This window comes from Trypanosoma brucei (genome assembly GCF_000002445.2).
Source record: "Trypanosoma brucei brucei TREU927 chromosome 11 chr11_scaffold01 genomic scaffold, whole genome shotgun sequence".
NCBI lineage: Eukaryota > Euglenozoa > Kinetoplastea > Trypanosomatida > Trypanosomatidae > Trypanosoma > Trypanosoma brucei.
Window position 1 is genome coordinate 62,427 of NT_165288.1, and position 25,477 is coordinate 87,903.

Sequence of the window (25,477 nt, forward strand, 5' to 3'; positions counted from 1 at the left end):
TGTTTAACTTTACTCCGGCACCGCAATCCCTCAACAACTGACAACCTCATGAACTGTTCGTAACAAAATGAGAAAAAGAAGGAAGAGGAGGAGGGAAAAGTCACACCAAAAGTCGTATTGCTGTTTCCTGGTGCGGTACGCATTTCAGGAAACTACGTACTGAAACAACTGTACGCTCTACGGATTTTGGTAGCTATTGGTATTCATCTTTTATGCTGGTGCTCCCTCTCACTGCTTATGCAGCGGAGCTTAAACCACAGACGACCCGACTTTTGAACAAAAGGAAACAGTGCGATGCTGCGTTCCAACCGGTCGCTCAGTGTGAAAAAAAAAAGGGGGTCAAAAGATACTCGAGTGTAGCTCACACTACCAAGACTATTTCGCGGTACGTTATCCATTCAAACCGCTGCACACACAAAGAAGTTTATTAGTGGACCCTTGTGCCTCAAATATTCGATTTACTTGTTCGTAAGCAGCGATAAGTACCGCATTGCCGGGAAAAGCACGAATAGCCGTAACGCCGTAGCCACGTATGAGTCCGCGCATTCCCTCTATCTTATACAGGCGCATCAAACCCTGAGTGATGGAAAGATTACCGTATTCACTTCTATTTGTCTGTACTTTAGTTTTAAGGACGTCAATTGGGTAAATAGACGTCCAGAAAACGACACCGGCACAACCACCCCCGAGAAAATGAACAAAAGGCGAGGCATCAGTGAAGACTTGCCCCTCCTGCAACATATTCCGAATAACCAATTGAAAGGTAGAAAAATACATTCCACAGCCAAGTGCCTCCCGCATGATCATGGATACATGTCCCTTGAAGAGCCCCCGGATTCCGGAACTTCGATAAATGGAGGTGACACAATGTGCAGAGTTTTTATATATGCGTTTCTCCTCGGGGAGTGTGTTTTGTACTTGCATTTTACACTTAATCAACTCTGCAGGTGTTAACACGTGCGATACTACGATACCACCAATGGCAGCTGCTGTAAAAACAGCAAGATAAGGTTCCGTGTCAGGCTCACACCGCTTTCTGTAAAAGAGATCCTGCGCCGGGCCTATGGCTTCGCGATATGTAGCGAAGAGAGTGGCATTTTCCACAGCTGCACCAATCACGGGTAATGGAAGTCCCCTAAAAAAACCACCAAAAATGCCCTCACTGCGAGTTATCTCTATGATACAGCTCAAACTCCCACGGTAACGGTGTGGGTCGTCCTGCAGTCTCACTTTTATGGTATCCAGTGGGTATTCCACTATAGTTGCCAGTGCGCCACCAACTGAACCCGCAGTAACCTCCTTCAGAAAGTTTCCATCATGCATTCTCCCTCAAAGTTAACAAAAACAAAACGGAATAGGTTGCCCTAATTTTTTATTAGGAAAAAACAAGTTGAGCCGGGTTGTGTGAGGTGTTTTCGGGGCTACCTTATGTATGGTGCGCAGCTATGGTGAGAATAACAGAACGAGAAAAATATATAAGCAGAAAGGACAAAAATATATATTATCACAGCAATACAATAAAAAAAGATATAGCACGATGCAGCCAATATTAAACGATAAAGGAAAAGGATGCTGTGCCAAAAGGTGACAGGACGCTTAATAATAATGAAGCATATTCGCTTAACAGTGAATGATTCCCTTAATGTTGTTTTTCCCCCTCACTCAGGGAGTAATGCCCACTCCTCACCGTAAGTACGCCAGCGGATTCACTGAGTAGCAGAAATGTAGTTTCCAGACGCTACAACATCAGCATACATGTCCCTTTGAGTTTGTGTACGGTCTCCCTTCAGTACCCGTTGCAACACCAACGGTGGGGCTGTTCGCATCCGATGCTGCAGTCGCTTCGTGTCCCGCTCAAAACCTGCTGTCATGAGTGTCTCGGCTAAATCAACAGGAGGTGCAAACACGAAGGTCGGCGCATCATCATCGGAGAAGGCGTCCTCATCATCACTCGGTTCATCTTCATCGTCCACTTCGCTTTCACACAGCAAGAACCCCGGATATTCATTGTTTAAATTAATCCGGGGATCGGCTGGTCGGGGTGGTGGGTTGAAAGGCGGTAGCACGCCGGTGGAAAACCGACTACACATGTCAACCACGTCTCCCATATCAATCCAGGGAATAGGTAATCTGTTAACGTTACGCCCAATAACACGAAATAGATTAACAATAGCCGCATCACCAGGATTCACAACAGCGTCGGCAACTTCTGCAACACCCTTGCGCGCTAACCACCTGTTGCGTACCACACGCATTGCTTTCAAGACTGGGGCAAACTTTGCCTGTGAGGAAAGTTTAAAGCGCCTACATGCAGCCGCACGCTCTATACATTCAGCAAAATGTTCAAGGTCCCAGTCATCAAATGTATTTGCACGGTCAATTATAGACTTCGCCACGAAAGCAAGTTCGGATATGGGGCTCCGCACCTCACCGTGAAGTCCAAGGGCAATTTGTGTCGTTACGCAAAGCCTGCAGTTAACGTGACGCGCGAGGTTCCTCCCCCGCAAAACCTTGGAACATAGCGGACATTGCATAGATTCCCACGTCGGATCAGAGTTCTCATCGCCAGCGAGACGCACGATCCAACGGTCCTTTTCATTTGTTACACGAAAAGTGGGACGGTGGATAAGAATAAACTCACGCACGTCACCGAACTCGGCAACAACCTCTTTGCTTGCTAAAGTAGACAGACGGTTAACCAACACATCCAATTCAACCGCACCACCGCAACTTCGTATCGCCTCACGAATGAACCGCACCCCAAGTGGGAAAAACCCGCGCTTCACGCCATGTTCGTCACGAGGAAGCTCTAAAGGCATAACAACATCAGAGTAGTCGGGAACTTTGCCATTCTCAGCTGCTACACCACGGACTGCATTAAGAAGCTCCGCCTCCTGTCGGCGGTCCATCTCCTCACGGTTCCGATCCATAATCTCTCGAAGGCGTTTTCGCCGCGCGTTTTGATAATTCTTCAGGTATTCTGCAGGAACCGCTTTCATGTAACCTTGCGGTGCATCGGCATCAGGTTGAACCTCAGGAACAGCAATTTCTTGAGGTCGTGCTGGTGCATAACTGCTCGCCATGTTCATTGCAACCTGACTATCAATAGTTTTTACTTGAAGTATGTGTTTAGCCCCCGCGGGCCTCTCTGTCATCACAGCCTTCGTCGAAAAGGCACCAGCAGTCCTCAGAGCGCAGCTGTGAAGCGCCACAACACCGCGCTCACGCTCCGATGCACTGGCATTATTACGCGCTGTTTCCTTCTGTGTTTCTGGATCAATCTCTAATAAAATCAGAGACACGAGAGGAGCACCAAACACTACTGCAATAGAATATTTGAGAAGGCTTTTGAAATCGGCCCACTCGGGACCGTCTGCTGCTGGCGCTGCTGTTGTGGCAAGGGATCGCAGGCGGGGCCGGAGGGAATCAAGAAAAATTACGTGTTGCTTTGCTAGTCGATCAATAAAGAACCACAGTACCAGTCGCTGCCCACCGTGCGATGTACGAAGCGCATTCTCTACTGCGTCAATGATTCCTTCAACGTTTGCCAGATGGGATTCGCACTGTTGGGCAAGGCCACTTAGCTGCTCCATGCTGCAACCCTCCGCAAGTGAAGCAATGGCATCACTTAATTCTCCCAGTGTCAAACTCATTAAAGCAATTCTTGAATACTACTACAAAAAAGAAAAAAGTAAAAAAAAAAGGAAAGCTTCAAAACAACTTTAAACATCCATCTCGTTAGGCAACCAAAAAAAAAATGTTCACATAGCACCCATCTCGTTGTAAGAAATCAGTTGCGTGGCAACGCACTTGTCCACAATCATCACTATGAGTTGGTGCGACGGGGCTGCACAAGCCACACAGTCCGTTCGTATCTACGAAATGAAATCCATTCTCTGGAAAATGAAACATCGGTGGATTGTCCCTAAATATAAGCAGGTTACGTAAACTAGAAAGCATTCAACAACTACGGCAAGGCGTTGTTTTAATACTGTGTCAGCGATAGGCAGTGGAACCTAACAGCGCAGCGCAAGGTTCACACCCCTGTCCCGCAAATTTACCAGCAAATTACAGAAACCACATGTGAGTAAAACACATGTGTATCACAACGGTACGCCCTGCAGAAGAACGAAAAGCAGCAGGAAGTAAAGAAAAATAGAGAAAAAAATTTTAAAAATAGGATTGGAAAGACCAGGGGCGAAGCAATAACTAAACACAGAACTCACTACATCAGACATTTTACGACCGGGTCAAACACGAAGCCGCATTTTTGCATGCCTTCATCCGCTGAGCGAAACACATAGCAAAGTCTCGTTGGGGTTGCGACGGACTAACCTGAGGGCGATTGGCCCGGACAAGATTCTCAGCATCCGCATATTTCATATTCCCATACGTGGTGAGGTAGCACATGACCATCATCCAACTGCGGCCCTTGCCTGCTTTGCAATGAATATAAGCGGTCTCCTTCCTCACATCAACACACTGATAAATCTGCTCAACTGCAGAAACAACCACATCGAAAGAGACGTCTGCTGTCGCGTCCTCCAATGGAACATGGCAGTATTCGACATCCGGATTAACATATTGGCGCCAGGCTGTCTCATCAGCGAAGGTTATCACCGGAACACCAAAACCCTGTATTTCAATTTCCTCCATGCACGCAACAACAAGTCCTAGTTCCTGATCTTTAGTCCTCAGCTGTCCGGCAAGTTGCACCAAGTGGTTTCCACTGTCTCCAAACTTTGTGACAACGGGAAGAGCTCCAAGTATGCACCTATCCGTTATGAAGTTCCAGTGGAGAAAATCGTGCACAAGACCCATCTTTCGTCCGAAATAACCGGGTACTACTGTGGCGGTTAATGATCCCCAGAAGTAAGCCGCTTTCCGTGCAGATGTCAGCGCTTGTTGCATATAATCCACCACATCATCACTATCCCCAGCCGGAGGAGATCTCATCTCATCCAGTTTTCGGGGTTGCATATCGACAGGGCCGTCATCAGGACAACAATTAGGCGAACTCATATCCTAAAAAAAAACAGTGCAGAAACTGACTTCTTCAAAAACGAAAACAGAAACGAGTTTCAGAACCTCGGACGGACACATTTGTGCATCTGTTCCACCTCACGAAAACAAAGAGCAAAAAGAAAAACACTCACAAGGCACTCCTTCACTTCTGTACCCATCAACTCATAAGGTGACCACAAACCTTCCACCAAAGAGGTTGAGTGAATGAGGCATTCAACCACTACATCTGGACATGTGTTTTACATGTCAGTATTTTCATTTCTTATCGGCGCCACAAAACTGTTAATAGTGGCAATTGCAGCCTTAGAACTAAAGACCACCTCACTTGTCGGGACTGCACAGTAAGAAGAAGAGAAACTGCAGGTACAACTAACAGGAAGGAAACGCAATCGCACGGCAACTATCAATTTGTGGTGCTAACGCCACGGACGACACCGTCCCATCGCCAACCGGGTTTAATACAATATGAATTTTCCCATATCCGCTCATCCGCACGCACCACTGGGCGGAACCTTTCTTCGGAGTACGGCAAATACTGCGCAAGGAGCTTATCATCTAGTGAGTGCCCTGATTCTGCGTAACTTAAAGTTGTGAAGTACACCTGAAGTAACTCCTCCGACATCAGTCCCTTCCAGTGATCCGGAACATCTCGATCCTCACGAAGGGCGGCATGTCGCCTCCTCGTCGCTACTGCTGGAGGGCGTACGTTTGACGCGCCTTGGTATGATTCGCGCATTTGTCCATCGCACACATCAGTTACAAAACCCTCAACGGTCTCACCACAACCACTGCTACTTCCAGCTCCATTACTTTCGACGTCCGGTTCCTCCGTTCTTAATCCCATTGCCCACAACATCTCATCCTTATCGTCACGAGTGTACCGAAGAAGTGGCTCCTCCACATATCCATCCGCATCATCGTCATCGCTGTCGCTATCGAAGCGGCGTAGACGTTTCATCCCACCTTTATAATGCAAAAGCAAATGAGAGGGAAAAGGGAAGGATACTAAATTTAAGAAAAACATATTTAAAGGAAAAAAAAAAAGAAACGTAGTATCCCAGCGTCCTCCTGGGCATTCTTTTTTTTAGAAAGTTTCCTCTCGTTCGTGTTCCGCCTCGCTTCCACTAGGATGCACACTTAGTCAGCACATTTCCATTAAGGCTCAGAAATGGAGGCCGCACGAATTCATCATAGTTCCAAACCGCCACCATATGCGGCTTGTACACCACATCGTGAAACATTGAGGACCACGCAAAACATTATCGTAAATATACACGGACCTGCTCAGGCACCGGTGAAATACTCGTGATGTTATACAAATAAAGTGATGGTGCACCTCTGCCGCATCTATTACATGTCCAACGCAGAGGTAAAAAAGGAAAAGAAAAAAGAAAAAAAGAGAAGCAGCGGCACCCCCGTAAATATATATATATATATATAGCTGCGCTTAACTGATGTATAAGCAATAATGTTACACAAACGTAGACACACACACTAGAAAGTCTGATATCCCCTCGTTACTACATAGTTCAAAGGAGCGGAAACAAGTAAAGAAGAGGTGCATCCGTCGTGAAAGCGGTTCCGTGCAGTTGCCGCTGGCGGACAACATTTTCTGCACATAATCTCCTCTCCCCTTCCTCCTCCTTCGTTTCGGGCACTAACTGGAAGACTCCACACGGGAAGATTTGCGAGACCCTCTGAGGACATTTACGTTACTCAGTGATGAATCAGAGGAAGGAGTCAACATCCAGGGAGGTTTAATTTTGCTTGGAGAAAGGACCTGCTCCACAGAAGGTGCACAATCCGTTTTCGATGCCGCTGAACCATGAGTGGACTGTTCTCTTTCAGCTTTTGGTGCATCCTCAACCGGTTGTTCCCGACATTGCACAGCCTCACACTTCTTCTGAAGTACCGAAACTAAGTCCTCCGCAGAGTGGTTATACTCCTTTGGATTGAAAGATGACAATAACTGACGCATCTTCTCTTCGTTTGCCTCACGGCGTCTCCGTTCCTCTTGTAGTTCCTCGAGAAATGTCTCAAGAGCACGCTCTGTTCTCGTATCAGACTTTTGTATCTCTCGAAACTCCTCGCGAAGGCGTTCAACCCGCTGGTCATCTTTTTCAGCTTTACACCCAGAATTTTCCTGAAGATTATTTTCCCCTCCTTGCAGAGGGAGCTCTTGCTTGTGGTGTGCAGACTTATCCGCTGCTTCAGTGGAAGTAACCTGCCGAGAAACGAGGGCCCTTTTCAGGCTCATAACACAACGCCGATAGACGTGCTCACGCCTCGCATAACGATCTAACTCACTTTGCAAGTGAACAAATAACCTAAACCACAACGTTCCATGTGCAACTTCAAAAGGGCACCGAGGGCATCGGTGCTTTCCATGAGCAGATGAATCGATCCGACAATCATGGCACTTATTGCTACACCCTTTTATAAATTCATCGCTCTTCGAGTTAACGTCTGCAACTTCAGCACCACTTGTATCATTTCTGTGATTCACAGCCGCTGTAGCACATCCCACTTTTTCGTAAGATGCTTTGTTTGAAGCCAAGCAACTTTTCCCTCCGCCCATACCGTTTTCCCCTCCCATGTGACGTTGGATTTGTCTTTCGGGTCCCTTTACTCGCGTCGTGTAAAATACAAAATCGTCAGTCTTTTCCCCCAATTTGCTAGTTCCCACAACATGTTTATCTGCAATGTGCGTCGCTGTGCCCCCTTTGCAGGCACAGATCCATTCTTTAAGGAGGCACATGGAGCAAGAAGTACTGATGCCGTTGCGCGAAGCATACACGTGGGCTCCTGTGGCAGCTATACGATATGATTCCCTAAACGTTTCCGGGAATTTTGTTCCAACAGGAGTGGCGGGAGCAAAACATGAAACCCACAACCCCGGACGCCGGCCAAGTAGCGCCGGTTCAACTAGAGATGAGAGCGCAGTGGTGATTCGCACCTCATGAGGCGCACGGCATTCGAGAAGTTGAGCAGCCGTGACTATGCAGTGTCGTGTTGAACAGACGCTACGTGCCCGTTCTGAGGCAGAAAGTGATACAAACCATAACGTTGTGTTCTTTTGTCGTGAAGAAGCGGCGTATCTCAGAGACAACCCGAACAATTGACTACATCCAGAGGAAACAGATCCACGCACACACTCCAGTACGGTTCTCATGGCATATTCGTCCTTTATTTCACAGCATGATACATCCTGGAGGAGAGCAATTGCACTCTCACTAGCATGATCATCGCTAGAACCCCCAAGGTCGGCTTTACTTTTTTTATTTGCAGCTAATGAGACACCTAAAATCAAATCCTTTACAAAACCGTCATCACCAAACTCCATGGCGGTTAATGAAACGGCCTCTAACAACGCTGCAGTTAAATCCACCGACAAGGACATAAACAACCGACAACATTGAGCTAAAAGTCCTTCCGTTGCATCAAACAATGTACAGTTACGAGTTACTTCAGTTCCATCTACTACAATGACGGATTCTGACGAAGCAAACGGAGGCAATATTGCACGCGCTACTGGCAGAACAACGTGATCAAAAATCTTCCTGTTTGATTGAGCGAAGAGGTCACACTTTAGCACTTGATGAGCCCTGGAGTCCGTTACATCTGCGATTGTAACTTCACTACCGGTGTTATTAATTGTGTAACGCATTCGCGGACAACCGCCAAACACGCGGTGCGCCTCGTCGGGGCGGAACTCTCGAACTGCCACCAGCATTGCAGGAACCTGCTTTCCAGTATTACTTAATAAATTAAGAATGGTTGGTATGAAGGTATTAAACAAGTTTAAAGACACGCAAAAGTACACGGTGGCACCAACATCAGTTATTAAAGCTAAACGACCGAAAGGTAGGAACTAGGGGCAAACAGAGTTAAAACGGAAAGAAAAAAAAGCGACAGGAACATCCACGCCAGTAAGCAAAAAACACTCTGTGGTGCTTCCGCTTCATTATGCATACAAATCGCCATAACTTCACGGCTTTTCATCTCTATCACTAAAGGAAAGGAAAAAAAATGAAACGTGTGAGCTTTGCGCGCAAGCACAAACACTGCTCATTCAAAGACAGTGCCACTTGAAATGCAGGGGAAGCACGGTGGGCGAACACAGGAACTCCCAAACATCACCATAAGAAATGTACCGATCGCACAGCATGCGACTTCGTGGCCGCATAAAAAAAAAAAATAATAATAATAATCAGGTATAGAAACCAAAGAAGGAATCATTATGCAATCAGAGGTGCGAGAGCGGAGGAAAATTCGGTGACCGAGTCAGCAAAACGTTGGTGAAAAAAAAAAATAGCCACAACGCATTTATAAGACACATGAGTTGCGAATTCACAGTTCAAAGGGGAATTTGACAATGCACATTCCTTTCAAACAAAGGCACATACACATACATATATTTATATAAGCAAGTGATTCCCCCTGCTTCTCTAAAAGCGAGACGTGTCAAGGCGAAAAAAAACAACTTTTCAGTGACAAAACAACGCCCGAAAAACGTAAGTAGCAGCACAATACGAAATATAATATTATATAATGTAATACAATATAATATGTGAACTACACCGAATGGCATATGCAATGTGACGTTACTACCAACGCAACATCACGGGATCTTCATTCAACAGCACGGGCAGAACAAATGTGGCTTGACGTAAGGCACAAAAAATGCGGCCTAAGACGCCGCTCTCATGCAAAGGGCACTCTTCAAAAAAAAAAAACAGGCAAAAAGCCCTCTCAATCACATCCAAATGCAGAGGGACAAAAAAAACACTCCAAAAAATACTCGAGTACCCACCTCTGGAAACATTGTGCGGAAAGTTTTTCACAAATTAACATACTGATGAAGAAAAATCATTTGTTCATGAAATCATTTCAGCATTCCCCCTTGAGATGAAGCATTTATTACAGCAAAGGGAAACTGATAATCCCAATCAAAGTTATACACACACATTGATGTGTATTCCAACTCGAATAAGAGTGTGATAAAGAATCACGAATTCTCAATCATTATCCCCTTCAGACCAAACTGAAAGCGGAATTTCTAACTGGAATATTCACAAATCCGCTCAAAGGGACAATTGCACTCCGTCTCAACTCAAGACGTAACCTAAAGCCAAATTGCCATAAAGACTCCTATAAAAGGGTTCAATACATCACGGAAGCTTGTGAAATACTGCGTGATGAAGCGCCACCACCACGTAAATAAGGCGTTATATATAAATATATATCGAGAGAGAGAGAGCGGGAAAACAGTTTCCTCAAAAGCAAGATTACAACACATCTCGCAACACACCTTTATGGGAGCCGTCGCAAACATTAAAGCATGGGCCTTTCAATTCTTCACAGCGATTAGGGCCGTTCCCGACAGTTATTTTACAGATATGAATGTGTTCATTTGCAGTTTAACGACATCAATGTCGTTACGTGTAGGGGTTTGCCCTCGACCGTGTTGGTACGCCTGCAAGTTGATAATAGTTTCCAATAATATTGGCCATAACTTTCCTAGATGTTTAAACTATCGACAGAGGAAGAAGAAAAAGAAGAAAAGAAGAAGCAAATGCGAAAGTTTCAGTTTGGTAACGGGACCCGCAACTAAATATGGCAGGCAAGAAAGCATGACATGCTCTCATTGCCCAATTTGACATTTGTCAACCACATCGACGAATCGTCACGGGAGTCGCAGTTCAATAGTTGAGAGGGAAGTATGTATCTACATGTTTTTCCTTTTTTTCTCTCCTTTTTTTGTTTATTCTCGCAGGCAGAAACAGAGAGAGGTTGAAGAGGGGGAAAAGGACGAAAAACGAGAAAAGACGACAACTGACCTGTTTTCTAATGCCGCAACACGGGTTGTGTGGGTGCCTCAACCTGTTTTCCACAGGAGAATGGAAATCTGACCAACGTAGAAATAAATGAAGTGCTTGCTCTCGTGCACGACATCAGCGCCAAAGTTTCGGCCGGCAATGCACTGCCACGTGGGATTGTGACGCTTATCAAACTCTTTTTTGATGTGCGCAGCAATATCTCGCTCAAGTTGATGTTCCTTCACGGCGCGGGCAGCTACCAGGAGTGCATCGTTTTGCATCTCTTCACTGATGTCACTCAGTTTTACATTGGTCTTGCGATCACTCATCATCTTTGCGTGCTGGACGGTAAAGTTCCTCTACAACTAGAAGAAAATTATATTAAAATTAAATGAACAGAGGCAAAGGGAGGGAGAGAAATTAGGATGCGCGATATCTGAAAACTATACTGCACGCGATAACGGCACCTCCAGGCGGACACCGGTTTCGGAAAATCATCGGCTTAGCAGCAGAGGGTAACAGAACAAGACAATCACGGTAGTACTTGCACCACTATGACAATAAAATGCCAACAAACTGGAAGTTGCTCACTTTAAAAAAAAAACACGCGAGCATACGTACACGTACACGAATTGTCATACAACCTGACTAGCAGACGTAAGGCGCTACGAACCTTTACTGTGGTTCAAACAAAAATCAACTGGACTGGGATTCTCCTTCAGTTCGACTGGTTTTGACTCTCTCCACAAGTTGCTTGTTGACGTGCAGTAGTCGCATCGCCTTTTCCTGAATATCGGCATTCTGTTTTTGTAACTCCTCGTGGCCCTTACGTAGCGACTCCTCTCTACTCGCAGAAGCCGCAAGCTCTGCACGCAAACGCGCCAACTCTTCATCTCTTCCTCTAATGAGCGACTCGTGCGCACTCATTGCGGCAGCCAACTGCTCCTTCAGGGCGGCTAACTGTCCCTGCTCGCCTTCGGTTGCCGTGTCGGCGCCCTGCAATGGTTCCGTTTCCTCCGCAACATCTAAAGCCGCTGTCTCTGTTTGAAGGGAGTTTCGGAACAGCTCCGCCCGCTGCAGCGCCTGCCGCAACGTATCCGCCACCTGCCTCACGCCAGATCGAAGTAAATGAGACTCTATGGCTTCCTTTTCTCCACTGTTCCCCGGTATTGTTTCCGACAAATACACGAGCTGCTCTTTCACAGCAGTGAATCCACTACACAGTTCCTCTAGCTGTTGTCCAAGTGGTCCCTTCATGCATTCCACACGCTCTTCGGGGTTGCTGGCTGGAGGTGACTGTTCACCGTCCGCAGCAATCTGTTGGAGTTGTCGTTGCTGACGATGCAGTTGCTCTACCAGGGTTGTCTCGCGTGTGAGATGTTCCTGCAACGACGACAAAAGGTCGCTGTTGTGGTTCTTCAGTAGCTTCAGTTGCAGAGCAGTGTGTTCGGCATCCTCGCTAATATTTTGCTTTTCTTCCCGTAATGCTGCCAATTCGGTCATGGCTGCATCTCGCACAGCCTGAAGTGATGTAAGTTGTTCCCGCATTGCTGCTATCTGCTCGGAAGCCTCCACAGCGTCAAGCGAATTGTCTACCGGTGCTTCGTGCATCAGCACACGATCCATCGCAACCAAACCATGCTGATCAATCAATTGCTCGCAGCGGGCAAGCCGTTCCAATGCCAAATCTCGTTCTTTAGTTACCTCACGCACCTTGTCCAGTAGCATACTCACGTTTTGCCCGTCGTTGATGGCAGCATCCAACAAATTGGTCTCCGTCATCTGAGTTGTCTCAAGTTTATTTGATAAGAAATGTAATGTCTGCGCCAAGGTCTCCCGCAGCAAAGAGCGAATTTCGTCACGTTGGTGTCTCTCCATTGTCACATCCACAACAACGGCAGCGTTTTCCGAACGATCGTTCGCGGCGCTAGCAACCGATTGCAGTGACTCAAACGTTGCGATCAGCCGCAAAACCTGCTGCCCAAAGGCACGCAAGTCCTCCTCACGTTGCGCTGCTTTATCATTCAACATTGCTTCAAAGGAGGTTATTGCCTTCTGAAAGTGTGCTTCACTCCGTGAAACCGCGTCCTTGACTTCAGCAGCCAGTTGACCTGACTGTACGACACCACTCCCGCCCTGATGTCTTCTCCCCTTGTCGTCAACTCGCTTGGAATCGACACGTTGCAGAGCGGATGAAACATCAGTCATTGTGCGCTCCGTTATCTTAAGTGCTTCCTCTACCTCTCTTGTTGCTCGTTGCTGCGTTTCGGCTTGCGCGACGGCCAGCGCACATTGCGTTTCTGCATTTACTGTATCATTCCGTAAACGAGAAACCTCCTCCTCATAGTACCGTCGCAGTGCAGCCACCGTGTGTACCACCTTACCTGCATCCGAATCATCTTTCAATTGCTGGACGGTTCTTTCCAACTCCGCGCACTTGGCCCTCTCGTCAGACAACTGTTCCCGCGCCATATTCAGAGATGTCGCCATCTGAACGGAGTTATCGAGAGCCCTTGTATAGTCCATGCGCAGTTGCGTCAGCTGCTGCGAAAGCGATTCACTACCACTGGGATGAATACGCTCACGCACCAAATCCGCCAACCTGTGTTCCACTACTTCCCGCCTCTGCCGCTCCTCAATGAAGTGCTCATGGACTGTCAGCGCCTCCCGTCGCAACACGGCAACTGACTCCTTAAGAGCGACATATTTCGCCTCCGCCTCCGCAATACGTGACTCCTGCCGCTGCCACGCATCGACAAGCTCAGATAACGTCACATCACGGTGCTGCAGTAGTCGTAGGGCAAAGTACTCCGGTGCGGTACGCTGCAACGCTGGATTCGGCGGCTCCGTTCCCGGCTGTACGGGCACGAAATCTGGGGGAACTATAGCATGCACAACACCACTAAGGTCCAAATGTTTCTCAAGGAGGCGTACGTGGGCCTTTGCTTGACGAAGTTGTGAACTCACATGGTCTGCATCCTTACCCTTTGAAGCCAAAATGCGCACCATATCGATAAGAGAAAGCACCTCTTCATGATGGCGAAGGGATGCATTCTGATAAAAGGAAAGAGAACTCTGCAGACGGGCAATAGTAACGTCCTTTTTCAATGCCGAGAGGTCGGCATCTAGAGCCCTCTGCGAGTACACCTGAAGGGCCTGAAGCGCACCCCGGAGAAGATTCTGCACACGTTCCACAAGTTTTTCATTTATTTGCTGCTCACCCTCCAGTTGCGATGAAAACAAAGCAATTGTCGTCTTACTCGCTGAGTCGAAACCTTTCATCAGTTCACCCACGGCAAGGGCGGTAGAACTCTCTAACTGCTCCTTCATAATACCTATTGAGAGGGTTTTCTGCCGAGAGTCATCCGCAATACGAGCATGTGAAAGGGCAGTAACTACACGGTTCGCTTGGCATCGCGACATCTGCTTCCATAATTCGGCATTTGAAGTGCGTGATCCCTCTAACGTGCGCTGAAGTTGCTGCGCCTTTCGCACTACAGACTGCAGTACAGCACCGTTAACGCTGCCGACACTTTTCGTAATCTCATCCAACTCCAATGACATGTGCTGGAAAGTGGCGGAGCAGGTTTCCTGTATTGCACCTTCCCCTTCACTATTCTCTTCCCTCGACCTTTTTGACCCAGGGAACATGATTCCAACCTTTGCACAGTGGCGAGGTCACACTCTGCGTAAATATGGACAATAGAATTTTAAAATGGTTAATTAGTTACACAGGAAAGGAAGTGTATTTTTCTTTTTTTTTTTTGAGGGGTGCGGAAGGAAGAAAACGGGGAAGCGCCATTCATAGATGCAGCGGAAATGGATAAGACGCATCATGTAAACGGGGGATAAAGGGAAGCGTTTCCCAATGCATGAGGAGCAGAAGTGATTAAATGGGAGCAAAGGACGCAAAAAAATAAAAGCAGGAAAGAAACTACTAAAGCAGTAGAAACAAAACTTCAACATGTTGAAAGAAATACCAAACCCAAATGTTCCCGCTTTGAAGTTACAGCGACAACAGTAACGCAAAATAGTCGGTTTCCACCACTACATGTGTGTCTAAGAGTGTCTCCACTATAAATGTCGACACAATCTATGGTTGCCTCTCACGACAAGATATTGGAAGGGAGGGGACACATACATTTGAAAAATTGTATATTAGCCCTTATTTCTTTGGGCCCTGTTCACTCATATTGAATCCCTTCACAACTCGACAGAACAAAGCGATATGAGAGAAGCCAGAAAATAAGGGGAAATTTGCTTACTCCTATCGTATGAAAGAATCAAAATCCCATTACCTCGTTTGCTCTAAGCATCTTCTATATCATATGGTGTTTTTCGTATAATTGACACATCCATACTAGGAACCATAAACTTACTATCGGAGCTCTCTACATCCCAATCATGAAATGCGGGTCCCGTGGAGTCCACATAAGCACCACTACTCTCGTGCGATTGCGTTTTCTTAATGGAAACTCCACTCTCATTTCCCCCATCTGAAAGTACATTTTCGGCATTGTAATTTAAACCCCCGCCAACGCTGGAAATCGCATTGGCTCCCTCACGACTTAGACTCACTTTGGCTGGTGGCACCGTCGTCGAACACTCCGCCACAGGAGTACGGCAAAAATCCAGCTTCTCATCGCATGGAAGAGCAGAAAGGATCATTTGCCGCGAGACAGCAGATTGGCAATGAAGAATGTCGCTGAGCTTATCGTCCATAACTTTATTGTTGTGGGCTGTTAGCCGCCCCACCTTCACAACCGTCTCACGAAGCTGCTTCAGTTCCGTACACAGAGGCGGTGCAACTGTCGTATTCATGTCGTCCAAACTTCGTTGAATATTACGCAAAAGGGCCGCGTGTTCACTTTTTATTTCTCCCATGGTAATTGATGGGGTTAGTTGTGGAGCATTGTATCCTGCATCCCTCACCGCCTTCCTCAAGTCGCCGATCAACTCCTCAGAAGACGCGCGCATGGACTCTACAGATAATCTTATGGGTAAAAGGCATCCCTGAAGTTCCTTTTTTATCACTTCCAGCACGGTGTCACCAACAATAGCGCGCATCTCCGCAACCGATGTGGTAACATCGTTGCAGCCCGGAGATGCAGCAGAGTGAACTTCAACGAGATGTGGAGAAGTTCCAGGCGTTCGTGGCAAAACAGGTTGTTTGCTTCCCGCTGGCGTCCTCTGCGGTGTGATAAAGGGAGCCTCCTGCAAAGCGAACGCGTGTTGCTGCAGAAGCCAACGCAAAGCATATGTTAACTCCTCCATGGCCTCTGTCTCAAGGGCGTAACGCTCGCAACTGTGAGTAAGGAGAAGTTCATTTAGAAGTAAGTCATCGATTTCCGCCTGCATTTCCATCATCAATGACTCGTCGGATCCGCCAGCCCTCGGAACCTTCTGCAGTCCTTCCTCTTGGAGATTGAGCTGGTTTCGAAGCGACGCAATCACCTCTTCCTTCTCCTCTAACTCCCGTTTTAGCTGTTCGATGGTTTCATCCGCTCGCTTCTTCGACTGATGCAGCTCCGCTAAGAGAGTACTTTTCATACCAGTTGCTGGAGTTGCCCAACAATCTTCTTCTTGTTGCCCTGAGTATTGACGTGAAGTTGACGTGCAGCGCTGCGCAGGACAACTCACGGGTCGATCGGTGTACGCTTGATTCCATGTTTTTTCACTTCGACAGCCATGGCGCGCAACACCCAATTCTTCAGAGTGCCTTTCTACACTTGAGTATTGCTTATGGGCAAGAGCTGACATAGTGTTTGAGCACCTTTCTTGAATAACCGTCCTCCAACTGGCTTCCGCAAACACAAGAGCCTCTCGAGTGTTCCGTTCATTTTCTTCAAATAACAACAGTTGTTGCTCACGGTGAAACTCGGCATCACGTCTGCAAATACTCTGCACTGACGTTAGCTGATATTCGGCTCTATGTAACTTGTCCTGCAAACGGTGCATCTGATCCCCAAGTGACTGGATCTCACGCTCTTTCAAGATACTTTGCTGACGAGAACGTTCGTACGCCGCACGCATTTCTTCAGCTCGATCAACAGCCTCACTTCGCTCCTCATCAAACTGCTTGGCAAGCTGTTGCAGATGATCAATTTCCTGCAAGTAAGACTCTTCAACACCGTGCAGAGCGCCACGATTATTACTCGTTTTAGCACGCTTACGGCGACTGGTAGATGAAACTTGTAAATCTTGCGTGCGGGCACCGGAACCAATTGATGACCTCATCCTGACCGGTGGATCAATTCCCTTGTAAGACACACCGCGACTCGAATTTGCGAATGTTACGTGCGATGACTCCAAAATGTGACTGAAGTCACGTGGGGGCGAATGGCAGGCGCAGTCGCAACCTATTGAAAGAAGACCACCGTTGTCACGAGGCGTCACACCTTCCTTCCGCGCTGAGGAGGGTACCGTCTCGGCAGGAAACCACATAGTCATTTGGTAAAGGAGAGAGCACAACTAAAAAAAAGAGGTAAACAAAAAATATATAACTACCTAATACAAAGATGTGGTAAAATACAAATATATATATATGACGTGTGGAGGCAACTGCACTGCTTGAGCAGAAGGAAACAAACAGAAATAAAGCAAGACTAACCATCTCACGAATATTTTTGAACAGAAAAGTGCATTGATTCCGCAAATGACAATAACCAAGAAAAAATATAATAATGTGGACTACCGCCACACGCCTACAGTTACACGAAACAAAATAACAGTGTTGACAATAGCACCTTTATAAAGGAGGGCGGCTAGAAAAATGTTGCGAACACGTACGACCATCAGAAATAAATAATACAAGCACTGCGCTAAATGAATAAACAAAGGATAGGGGAGCGTAACGTTAAGCGTACACAGTGGACCCTGAACTTTGTAAACGCATCTTCTAGGAAGTTTAGTTAGGGGGGCGTGACGTTAAACACATCCTCTCAGCACCAAGGCCATAATGAACGACAAAAACGACCCAGGTGAAAAAAAAAGACACCCTATACCAGAGGAAGAAAAGAATAAGATCTGCCACATAATACCATGGTCGTGTTTAACGTCAACCACAACAATGGCAGTTGCACGTATCGTACGAGTAAATTATGGAATTAAAACTGCCGACGAGGGTTCAGGACTGCTTTACCCCCACCATAACCTCCGTTACGACCCACTGGAGGTCCCTTAACGTAATTCTGAGCAGCAATCATTTGACCCCGTGGCACCGGCAGAAGAGGTGGTCGCACCATTTGCCTCCCGCCTGTTTGGCGAGGTGTTAAACCCACCGCTGGACGCTGCCTCCCATGGCGCGCATCTCGTTTAGACATGTCCTGCACAGCCGCTGTTGGTAAATAACCACTCGCCAAGTAACATATACCCTCCCCTATCTCCGGTTTCAATGGAATTCCATCCCGCATCTTCGAAAGTGGAACGCTCTGCGGACCCCTTAAATCAGTTTCCTCAAGGAACACGCCATGCTTCATCCACTGTATGAAACAAAGCGAATCACCGGTACCATCGTCAACGGGTGAAAGAAGTTGACCAAAACCAAATACAGCGGAGCACCGCTGCAGAACAACGATAATTATAACTGGTCCCCTGTCCATTACTTTATAAAAAGCACGCTGGTTCTCTGGCTCAGTTCGAAAAAAACCGGCTTCGACGGACCTCTCAGCATCCTCTCTCGACATCACCACAACAAAGTAATAAGCGTCCAAGTTTACAACACTCGTGTCCAGTGGTGCATGAAGAATGGGCATGGTTGCCAATCCATCACCCTTCCGCACTTCCGTGTTGTTAACGTGTTTCCCGTTCCCACACTGATCAATACACGCTTTCAACTGAGGTCCGAGGTCAGCGACTGAACTAGGCGGTTGTAACAACGATTCAGTGATTGATCGGAACATTGCGGGTGTGGGAATGATGTCACTAAGGGCGACATGTATGAAGTTGCGGGGGAAAAATTCCATGACAGGCGGTACTAAAAGCAACTTTGCGGGATCCTGTAACACGACCCAACCGCGTCCCGTGCACGCACCTGTGGGATCCGTAAAGATGTCGGCTTCCGCTACCATGTCGAATGCTTCAAAAAAGCGCCCGAGCATTTCAGCTGTTGTGTTCGGGGGTAAATTCGATACATACGCGCAAACATAACCGCCGGTGACGGGGACAAGATCACCAGTTGCGGGATCGGGTACGTATGCCTCGTAATGCGCATATGGAAGTAATCTGCATGCAGTGACACCACGCTCTGTAGCATCAGTAGATAACGGTACTTCCTGTGGTGGGACGTTACCTGGATCAAAGAGGAGAGTCCCCTCAGGAAGTCTCGGATACAAAGCTAGACGACCATCCTCGAGGAGATTAAACTTCTCACCATTGACATAAACAAACGAAGAATCACTTTCTTTCTCCTCCATTTTGTTTTTGTGTGCGTGATAGTTGGTAGTGTAATACAAGCCAGTCTCACCACAATTACCGATTCAATCCCCTTTCCCAAATCCCTCGCTCGAACTAGGCTGCTACCTTCAGAGTGTCCCTCCACCACAAATATATATATATATTTATTTATTTATTTATTTGTGCCTGTGTGTATGCAGGATTGTACCAACACACAAAACTGCCTGATACGTAAGAAATAAGTAACAAATTAAATATACCCGCGCTACTCCGTTACAGGTTATACAATCCGACGAAATGAGGGATACTCTTTCCCTCTTCCACTCCCTAAATCTCTCCTCGCCTGAGCCCCTGCACCTCAGTCACCTTCCCTTCACCCCCTTTCTGGCTCCTTTTTTGATTCTGTTTTAGTCCAATCAAAACTTTTTAACCTAAGCCCCGGTTCGGGAGACGTCGTAGAAAACGAAGGAAGGGAGAGATAATCAGCAGGTACGTGATGAGAAAAAAAAAAAATAAAGATCAAGAAACAAAACAAAACACAGCGCTCGACAATGACATTAGCTTGCCGCACGAAGCCAACGGCACCGTTATTAAACCAAAATTGTTAACCGCTTAGGAAGATTCTTCTTTTATCTTTGTTTTTTCCCTCCATAAAACAGTCCACACATTTCTGTCTTTCATGTTTTATCTGGAACAAAAACACGCAAACAGGGACAGGTCCTCAGAATCACTGCGATATAAACATATGGAATGTCACTTTCACATACTCCAACCCCAATCAAGTACCTTCCCGCTCATCTGCAGTGATTCGTCTCTCAAATATGGCCTCAACGGCAGCACCACACAAAAGTCGCACCACCGGTAATACCCGACACACCACATATTTCCCAGGGACTCCACTCAAATTCGTTACCCTATAGAAAATAAGTTCTCTTCCTCCACCATGTTTCGCACTACACCAACGCCACAGCGGGCCGAGAAGAGGTGCAAATCGCATATCAGTTAGCAAAAAAGTGACATGTGTTACTTCGTTAGGTTGAATCCTAAAATACGTTAGCCCATTTACACTGTTGGCGTACATGAAGGCAAACTGTGCAATAAACTCCTTCACCGTCCCCTCGTCAGGTATCCCAATGCAATGGCAAACCTCAGAGATCGAAGTTACATTTAAATCTCCCATGTCCGCCACGGTTGCTAACTGATGAGTGGTGGAAACCAACCCAACACATCCGGACACAATCGTGCGGCACTCGTTTGCAACTCTCAGCATATTTGAAAAGGAATATGGTCCCAACGATGGGGCGCCCCAGCAACTGGTGCTGCGAACCACCATAGTTGAACGATCGATGGAGCACTGCGGTGCAGTAAGAACTTCGAGTCGGAATGCAGAGAGGGAATTCATCTCGGCGAAAGAGCAACCGGGAGGGCACACGTCAGGAAAGGCAATCGAGAACGCAGCGCAAAAACAGTCAAAGAGATCCACATTAGGTGATAACACTAACACGAAAAATACTTCATGAGTAATTTTCGAAGCGTCTTCGATAGCCTTCCGAAGTACATCCTCAAGGATACGCTGCTGTGCTCCTCTGTCTGATGTAATACAGGCGTCGTACACCCCGCACGTACACGCCCAATACTCCACATCTCCTTCAGACTTACGAGTTTGGAATGCTGCTTTGTTTTCATTCATTTGTAAATCCTCGAAGATAAGTTGATCAAGAGAAGGAAGGTGCTTCATCCGATCCGATGGAAATGTAAAGAGCGACAGTTGCTGCAGTATGTGCTTATCGGCAACCTTCTCCTCATCTGTTTTTGCACGTTGAGCAACTTTAAGTACCGCATGACCGGAAGGAGAGTAGTCATTGTTATCCACAATTACAGGGCGCAGTTCAACAACCTCCAAACGCTTCTCCCTAAAGAGAGGACAATCAAGCACAATTGTCTCAAACTCGCCTCCTTCACCCGCTGCGTGCGCACCATACAAGCGCTGAATACTCTCTAGTTCTGGACGTGCAGCAAGAAGGGACGTGCCAAGATGCTTTTGCGGTACAAGACCTACTGTTGCCGTCTTGACCAGTATAGCTTCCACGCGCAGAATGGTGGCGATGTCAAGGATCTCCTCAGCGGGCCGCTGCCACAAAAATGCAAGTGAACGGAGTTTCAAGCGGCTGCACACATCTTCCACGCGGTGGCGCTGGTAATTAGACAATATGGCGCCCGAAGTGACCGCTTCCACCTCAGGAAACTCCTCCTTCACAGAGCGAAGCAGCCTGTAGAGGGCTTCAATTTCATCGCCTTCATCCCGCTTGCTCGTGTAATGAAGATCCTGCACCTTCGCCTGGTCAGCGCGAATGTAGCCTCTGCGAAACGGCAGTTGCATGCACGCGGCGATTTCCTCCACAACCTCATGACCTACTGTTTGGAAAGAATAAGAATCAACCTCATGCACAGTTTCCCGTCCATCGTCGCATTCGGGAGCGATGTTCGCCACAACTACTGGGTAGTGCCCATATCGCATCGAGAGGATAATGGAGAGTATACTATCCTTTCCCCCGGAGATGAGGGCAATAGTCTTCATCGCCTACGGCTGAAAAAAAATAACGTTGAAAACAGAAATAATGAGAAGAGAACGTCAGCGATCCAAACATTTCATCACACGGATGAAAATATGGACGGCACAGTTATTTACTGCTTCCTCAATCATCTACCGCCGGAGCCAATACAAGAGTTGGGAGAACGGATATACACAACAAGGGGATAACAATAACAATATGTATGTGTATATGTGTGCGAGCACGACCGGCAGGCGAATGAAGGCTCTAAGACGAACAATGGAGCCAGTTTACAAGAAGGAAGTTGAATAGGCAGTTGCTAACGGTGATAAAAAGAGCGTTGTAACAATCCAGAGGCGTTTCACCTTATGGCTGACAACTGCGATACCACCCAACATACTGCTTTACCGTGTATGCGGCAATGGAGCATGCAAGCAAGCCCCTGAACACGTTGCTGTCCACCTCTTGAAACAACAGGAAGCTGATAACGATAAAACCGGCTCTCCTCTCGTCTGCCGTCAGTCCGAGAAAAGTCCCCTCCTCGGGCTCCCTGCCGTGCCCGGTTGCACACCTCTCAGTTGGAGGCAACTGCCCATCAACACTACTGCGCTCATCAGCCGCATCCGCATCGCTGCTAAGGGTCATTAGGGTAATATCTTCACAAAGAAAAAAAAAGTATATGACAACAAATGCGAAAACGGTAAGAGATGTAGATAGAAAAGAAAAACAAACAGCACAGACACGGCGAGCGCCCGACATACAAGATGGTGTAATGGAATACAGTTTTTTTATTTTGTTCAGCATTAGGAACCGCGCTGAGTTTTGACGAGAGTTGTAACTTTTAGATGAAGCAGAAAGGGAACTCTTTGTGATCTCAACAGACGCACCATTGCATATCTTCCACACCTCTTTTATACACACTACCTATTATTGTGGCGCTTTCGAAGTGGTCCCCTTTACAGCCTTTAGTTTTTCCAACATCTTAACCAAGACACCTTTTTCCTTGCGGTAAACCTTGCTTGAAAGATCCTTCTGGGCATAGTGTTCAAGTAACGGCACATTTTCAAGTGCGTATGTGTAAGTAATACCAAGTGAAGTGAGGAGTGAGTTTTCCTCCTCCGTGAGGACAAAGGGATTCCTGTCTCCTTCTGCTTTCCACCCATTGTCTGTGCGGCTTCTTTGTGTGCGTGCGTAAGTGGCTCCCTGAATACCACGGCGGCTGAGTGCTGAGACAGCGGCTGTTTGAGGATGAACTCCTCCGGGTGACACACTTCGACGGCGCTTCCGCTCTGCCGGCGCCACGGTTTCGTTTCGTTTTTCAAACACCGGTTTAATGGGCAAAGATCGATTTAAAATCTCCACAGTGCCCTCTTCATAAAATCTCTTGGCATCAGATACGGTGGGAAACTGACAGAAGATACCGCTCTTGCTAACATTCAGTTTTATGGGGTAGTTACGAAATGGTAACTGCCGCTCAAGTTGAGTTCGGTCTAATCCTTCCCGATCACTTCCGAGGGCTTCCGTTGGAATAAAGCACTTTTCGAAGGGTTGGTCCAATGCTGCGATCTCCTCAGTCGCCTCCGCAACGTTTGCGGTGTCACCCGCGTCACCGGCCACCTGTCGACTGGTGGATTCTTTTTGATCATTACCTACCGAGTTCTCAGCTGTCGCCACACCTTCTCCGGACGGCACTGGGTCTTGTTTCAAAGGAATATCTGGCACTGCCGACGGTGGGGGGCTGCGTGGCGCCTCTACCTCTTTTGCCCATTCTGCTGGGCCCAATGCGCGCATTAGAAAAGGAAGAGCAGGGGTAGCCGATTCCTTGGAACCTTCATTCGCTGCTGCAGAGGCGGTGGTTGGTTGAGGTGCTGGCGGTGGTGGTGGTGGCGGCTGTACTGAAGGAGCCACCTCAACCTCTGTGTTCGTCCCAAAGGTTACAGTTATGGAGACGGTGGTTTGAGTGCCTGCATCACTGCCAAGAAGGGCCCGCCTACGTTGCACCGCATCTTTCCACGCCTCACAAAATCGATTCGCAACAAATGTGAGGTGCTTATCCATTTCATCACTGAAAGCCTCCGTGTAAATATTAGTTTGCGATAGGAGGAAGTCGCCGTCCTTTTCCTCCATGCAGAGAACACCACCCCACTGCCTTTGCATAACTTCCGCCAGCCCACCCTCATCTGCTGAATTCAACTGAAGAGGTTCGAAACCGCTCCGTTCAGCAAAGGTATTAAAACTGGACAAGAGCAGAGGTTCGGCATCGGATGTGGGAAGGATTGTAGCCAGCAGCAACCCCGTGATATTCCAATCAGAACCATCCTTACTGGTGTGTGAAACCTGTGGGGGGTACATAAACAGTCCTTCCGCGCAGTCCTTCAGCCACTGGGTGGTGACCGTGGTTACGGTTTCTCCATCCGCTTCCTCTAGTCCGCCTGGAGCGTCATCCTCATCATCTTCTGAAAAGGTACCAGGAGGAATCATTGTTACAGGGTCCTCATCATCCGCATTCTCCTCGTTCCACACCCCCTCGTCTCCACATTCGACCATTGCGGTCGCAGCGTTACCCGCGCTGTAACTGAACTCGTCCTTTATGCTGTCATCGCTTTCATCAACTTCGTTCTTCACTAGTGACACGGAATCGGTATCAACCTTAGCCGACTTCGGTTCTGCAGAACGTCCCTCTGCAGAAGTAGGTAATACTGAGCATTCTTTCACTGCTTTTGCGGCACAACCCCCTGGGGGCAGATTCGAAATATCACCGGGTAAATTGGGAAGAGAACCCGAAACCACACAGTGAGTTGCGTCTTCACGCCTTGTCACAATGTAACCACCGTGCTCATTGATTGATAGCGCTACGGTGGCATCCTCGCTAACCACTGGTTCGAGAAAAAATCGACAGTGGGAAAACAAGCGTGACCGGCAAAGTGTGGCACACGAAGAAATCGGGACGTGTGGAAGCCGTACTTGCCACTCCGCCAGACGCAAACAGGAAGAAAGGGCTCTCAATAGTGCAAGCGAGTGTGGCACCTGATTTACCCCATGCTTCACCTCCACAAGCTGCGGATACATGGATGGGCTCCAGTCAGCGCGCGAAGTTGCCACAATCACTGAAGTACTGTACTCATCCGCACTGCACCCGATGCATGCAAGGTGTAGTTTGTCTCTCCCTGGTTCAGGATGAATGGACCGAATTTCGTCGAAGGCCGTCCACCCAAATAAGCTCAAAAGCTTCTTAGTCTTCGCTCGTTTCCACGGTGCAATCACAACAACAGTGCTACCAGCCAGTTTCAGGGTCTCCAAGAAGAGTGACGAGGTGGGGTAGGATGTTATTGGTCGATATTCCCCATCCACAAGGAGGTACCGCTGCTCAGGTTGACCCGGTCGTCCTTCCAGATGGCTCGAATCCACAGGTTGGAATGTCAAAAGGGTGTCGGCACAAACAAAAAAACGCAATCTCTTCCACGATGCACCGCTCCCACCGTCAACGTCGGTCATCCTATGTATAAACTTCGCGAAGTGGCAGAGGCGGGCAACCACTTAATCCTACAAAAGAACTGAAAATAGAAAGAGTAAAACGTAAATTGGAATGTGGAATATGGAATGTGAAATGTACGAGAAACGAGTTGAGGCGAAATGACCCTAGGCGAAGAACTTAACAACAACCGTAAATGAACTATGAGTAGTTTC

General features: G+C 47.5%; 11 protein-coding genes across 11 annotated transcripts, besides 8 other annotated features; all 11 read right to left on the bottom strand.

The window, feature by feature from the left end:
• Positions 1-390: 390 nt before the first annotated feature.
• On the bottom strand, positions 391-1,323 carry Tb11.03.0870 (mitochondrial carrier protein, putative; the record flags this gene model as incomplete). Its single annotated transcript, XM_823026.1, has 1 exon — positions 391-1,323. The coding sequence occupies one exon, from the start codon at positions 1,321-1,323 to the stop codon at positions 391-393; it is 933 nt and encodes a 310-aa protein (XP_828119.1).
• A 383-nt stretch (positions 1,324-1,706) lies between these two features.
• Tb11.03.0860 (hypothetical protein, conserved) lies at positions 1,707-3,653 on the bottom strand (the record flags this gene model as incomplete). Its single annotated transcript, XM_823027.1, has 1 exon — positions 1,707-3,653. One exon carries the CDS (start codon positions 3,651-3,653, stop codon positions 1,707-1,709), a length of 1,947 nt encoding a protein of 648 aa, XP_828120.1.
• A 586-nt stretch (positions 3,654-4,239) lies between these two features.
• Tb11.03.0850 (hypothetical protein, conserved) lies at positions 4,240-5,022 on the bottom strand (the record flags this gene model as incomplete). The annotated part of the gene is made up of 1 exon (XM_823028.1): positions 4,240-5,022. The coding sequence occupies one exon, from the start codon at positions 5,020-5,022 to the stop codon at positions 4,240-4,242; it is 783 nt and encodes a 260-aa protein (XP_828121.1).
• Positions 5,023-5,428: 406 nt separating this feature from the next.
• On the bottom strand, positions 5,429-6,049 carry Tb11.03.0840 (hypothetical protein, conserved; the record flags this gene model as incomplete). The annotated part of the gene is made up of 1 exon (XM_823029.1): positions 5,429-6,049. One exon carries the CDS (start codon positions 6,047-6,049, stop codon positions 5,429-5,431), a length of 621 nt encoding a protein of 206 aa, XP_828122.1.
• Positions 6,050-6,396: 347 nt separating this feature from the next.
• Positions 6,397-6,429: a sequence feature (A-rich).
• Positions 6,430-6,443: 14 nt separating this feature from the next.
• Positions 6,444-6,465: a sequence feature (AT_rich).
• A 217-nt stretch (positions 6,466-6,682) lies between these two features.
• Positions 6,683-8,758, bottom strand: Tb11.03.0830 (hypothetical protein, conserved; the record flags this gene model as incomplete). Its single annotated transcript, XM_823030.1, has 1 exon — positions 6,683-8,758. The coding sequence occupies one exon, from the start codon at positions 8,756-8,758 to the stop codon at positions 6,683-6,685; it is 2,076 nt and encodes a 691-aa protein (XP_828123.1).
• A 451-nt stretch (positions 8,759-9,209) lies between these two features.
• Positions 9,210-9,236: a sequence feature (AT_rich).
• A 324-nt stretch (positions 9,237-9,560) lies between these two features.
• Positions 9,561-9,595: a microsatellite.
• A 971-nt stretch (positions 9,596-10,566) lies between these two features.
• Positions 10,567-10,597: a microsatellite.
• A 306-nt stretch (positions 10,598-10,903) lies between these two features.
• On the bottom strand, positions 10,904-11,176 carry Tb11.03.0815 (dynein light chain, putative; the record flags this gene model as incomplete). The annotated part of the gene is made up of 1 exon (XM_823031.1): positions 10,904-11,176. One exon carries the CDS (start codon positions 11,174-11,176, stop codon positions 10,904-10,906), a length of 273 nt encoding a protein of 90 aa, XP_828124.1.
• Positions 11,177-11,216: 40 nt separating this feature from the next.
• Positions 11,217-11,237: a sequence feature (AT_rich).
• Positions 11,238-11,540: 303 nt separating this feature from the next.
• Positions 11,541-14,495, bottom strand: Tb11.03.0810 (hypothetical protein, conserved; the record flags this gene model as incomplete). The annotated part of the gene is made up of 1 exon (XM_823032.1): positions 11,541-14,495. The coding sequence occupies one exon, from the start codon at positions 14,493-14,495 to the stop codon at positions 11,541-11,543; it is 2,955 nt and encodes a 984-aa protein (XP_828125.1).
• Positions 14,496-15,152: 657 nt separating this feature from the next.
• Tb11.03.0800 (hypothetical protein, conserved) lies at positions 15,153-17,294 on the bottom strand (the record flags this gene model as incomplete). Its single annotated transcript, XM_823033.1, has 1 exon — positions 15,153-17,294. The coding sequence occupies one exon, from the start codon at positions 17,292-17,294 to the stop codon at positions 15,153-15,155; it is 2,142 nt and encodes a 713-aa protein (XP_828126.1).
• A 656-nt stretch (positions 17,295-17,950) lies between these two features.
• On the bottom strand, positions 17,951-19,258 carry Tb11.03.0790 (hypothetical protein, conserved; the record flags this gene model as incomplete). Its single annotated transcript, XM_823034.1, has 1 exon — positions 17,951-19,258. The coding sequence occupies one exon, from the start codon at positions 19,256-19,258 to the stop codon at positions 17,951-17,953; it is 1,308 nt and encodes a 435-aa protein (XP_828127.1).
• A 133-nt stretch (positions 19,259-19,391) lies between these two features.
• Positions 19,392-19,420: a microsatellite.
• Positions 19,421-20,016: 596 nt separating this feature from the next.
• Positions 20,017-21,816, bottom strand: Tb11.03.0780 (hypothetical protein, conserved; the record flags this gene model as incomplete). The annotated part of the gene is made up of 1 exon (XM_823035.1): positions 20,017-21,816. The coding sequence occupies one exon, from the start codon at positions 21,814-21,816 to the stop codon at positions 20,017-20,019; it is 1,800 nt and encodes a 599-aa protein (XP_828128.1).
• Positions 21,817-22,717: 901 nt separating this feature from the next.
• Tb11.03.0760 (hypothetical protein, conserved) lies at positions 22,718-25,285 on the bottom strand (the record flags this gene model as incomplete). Its single annotated transcript, XM_823036.1, has 1 exon — positions 22,718-25,285. The coding sequence occupies one exon, from the start codon at positions 25,283-25,285 to the stop codon at positions 22,718-22,720; it is 2,568 nt and encodes an 855-aa protein (XP_828129.1).
• Positions 23,639-23,680: a microsatellite.
• Positions 25,286-25,477: the final 192 nt, after the last annotated feature.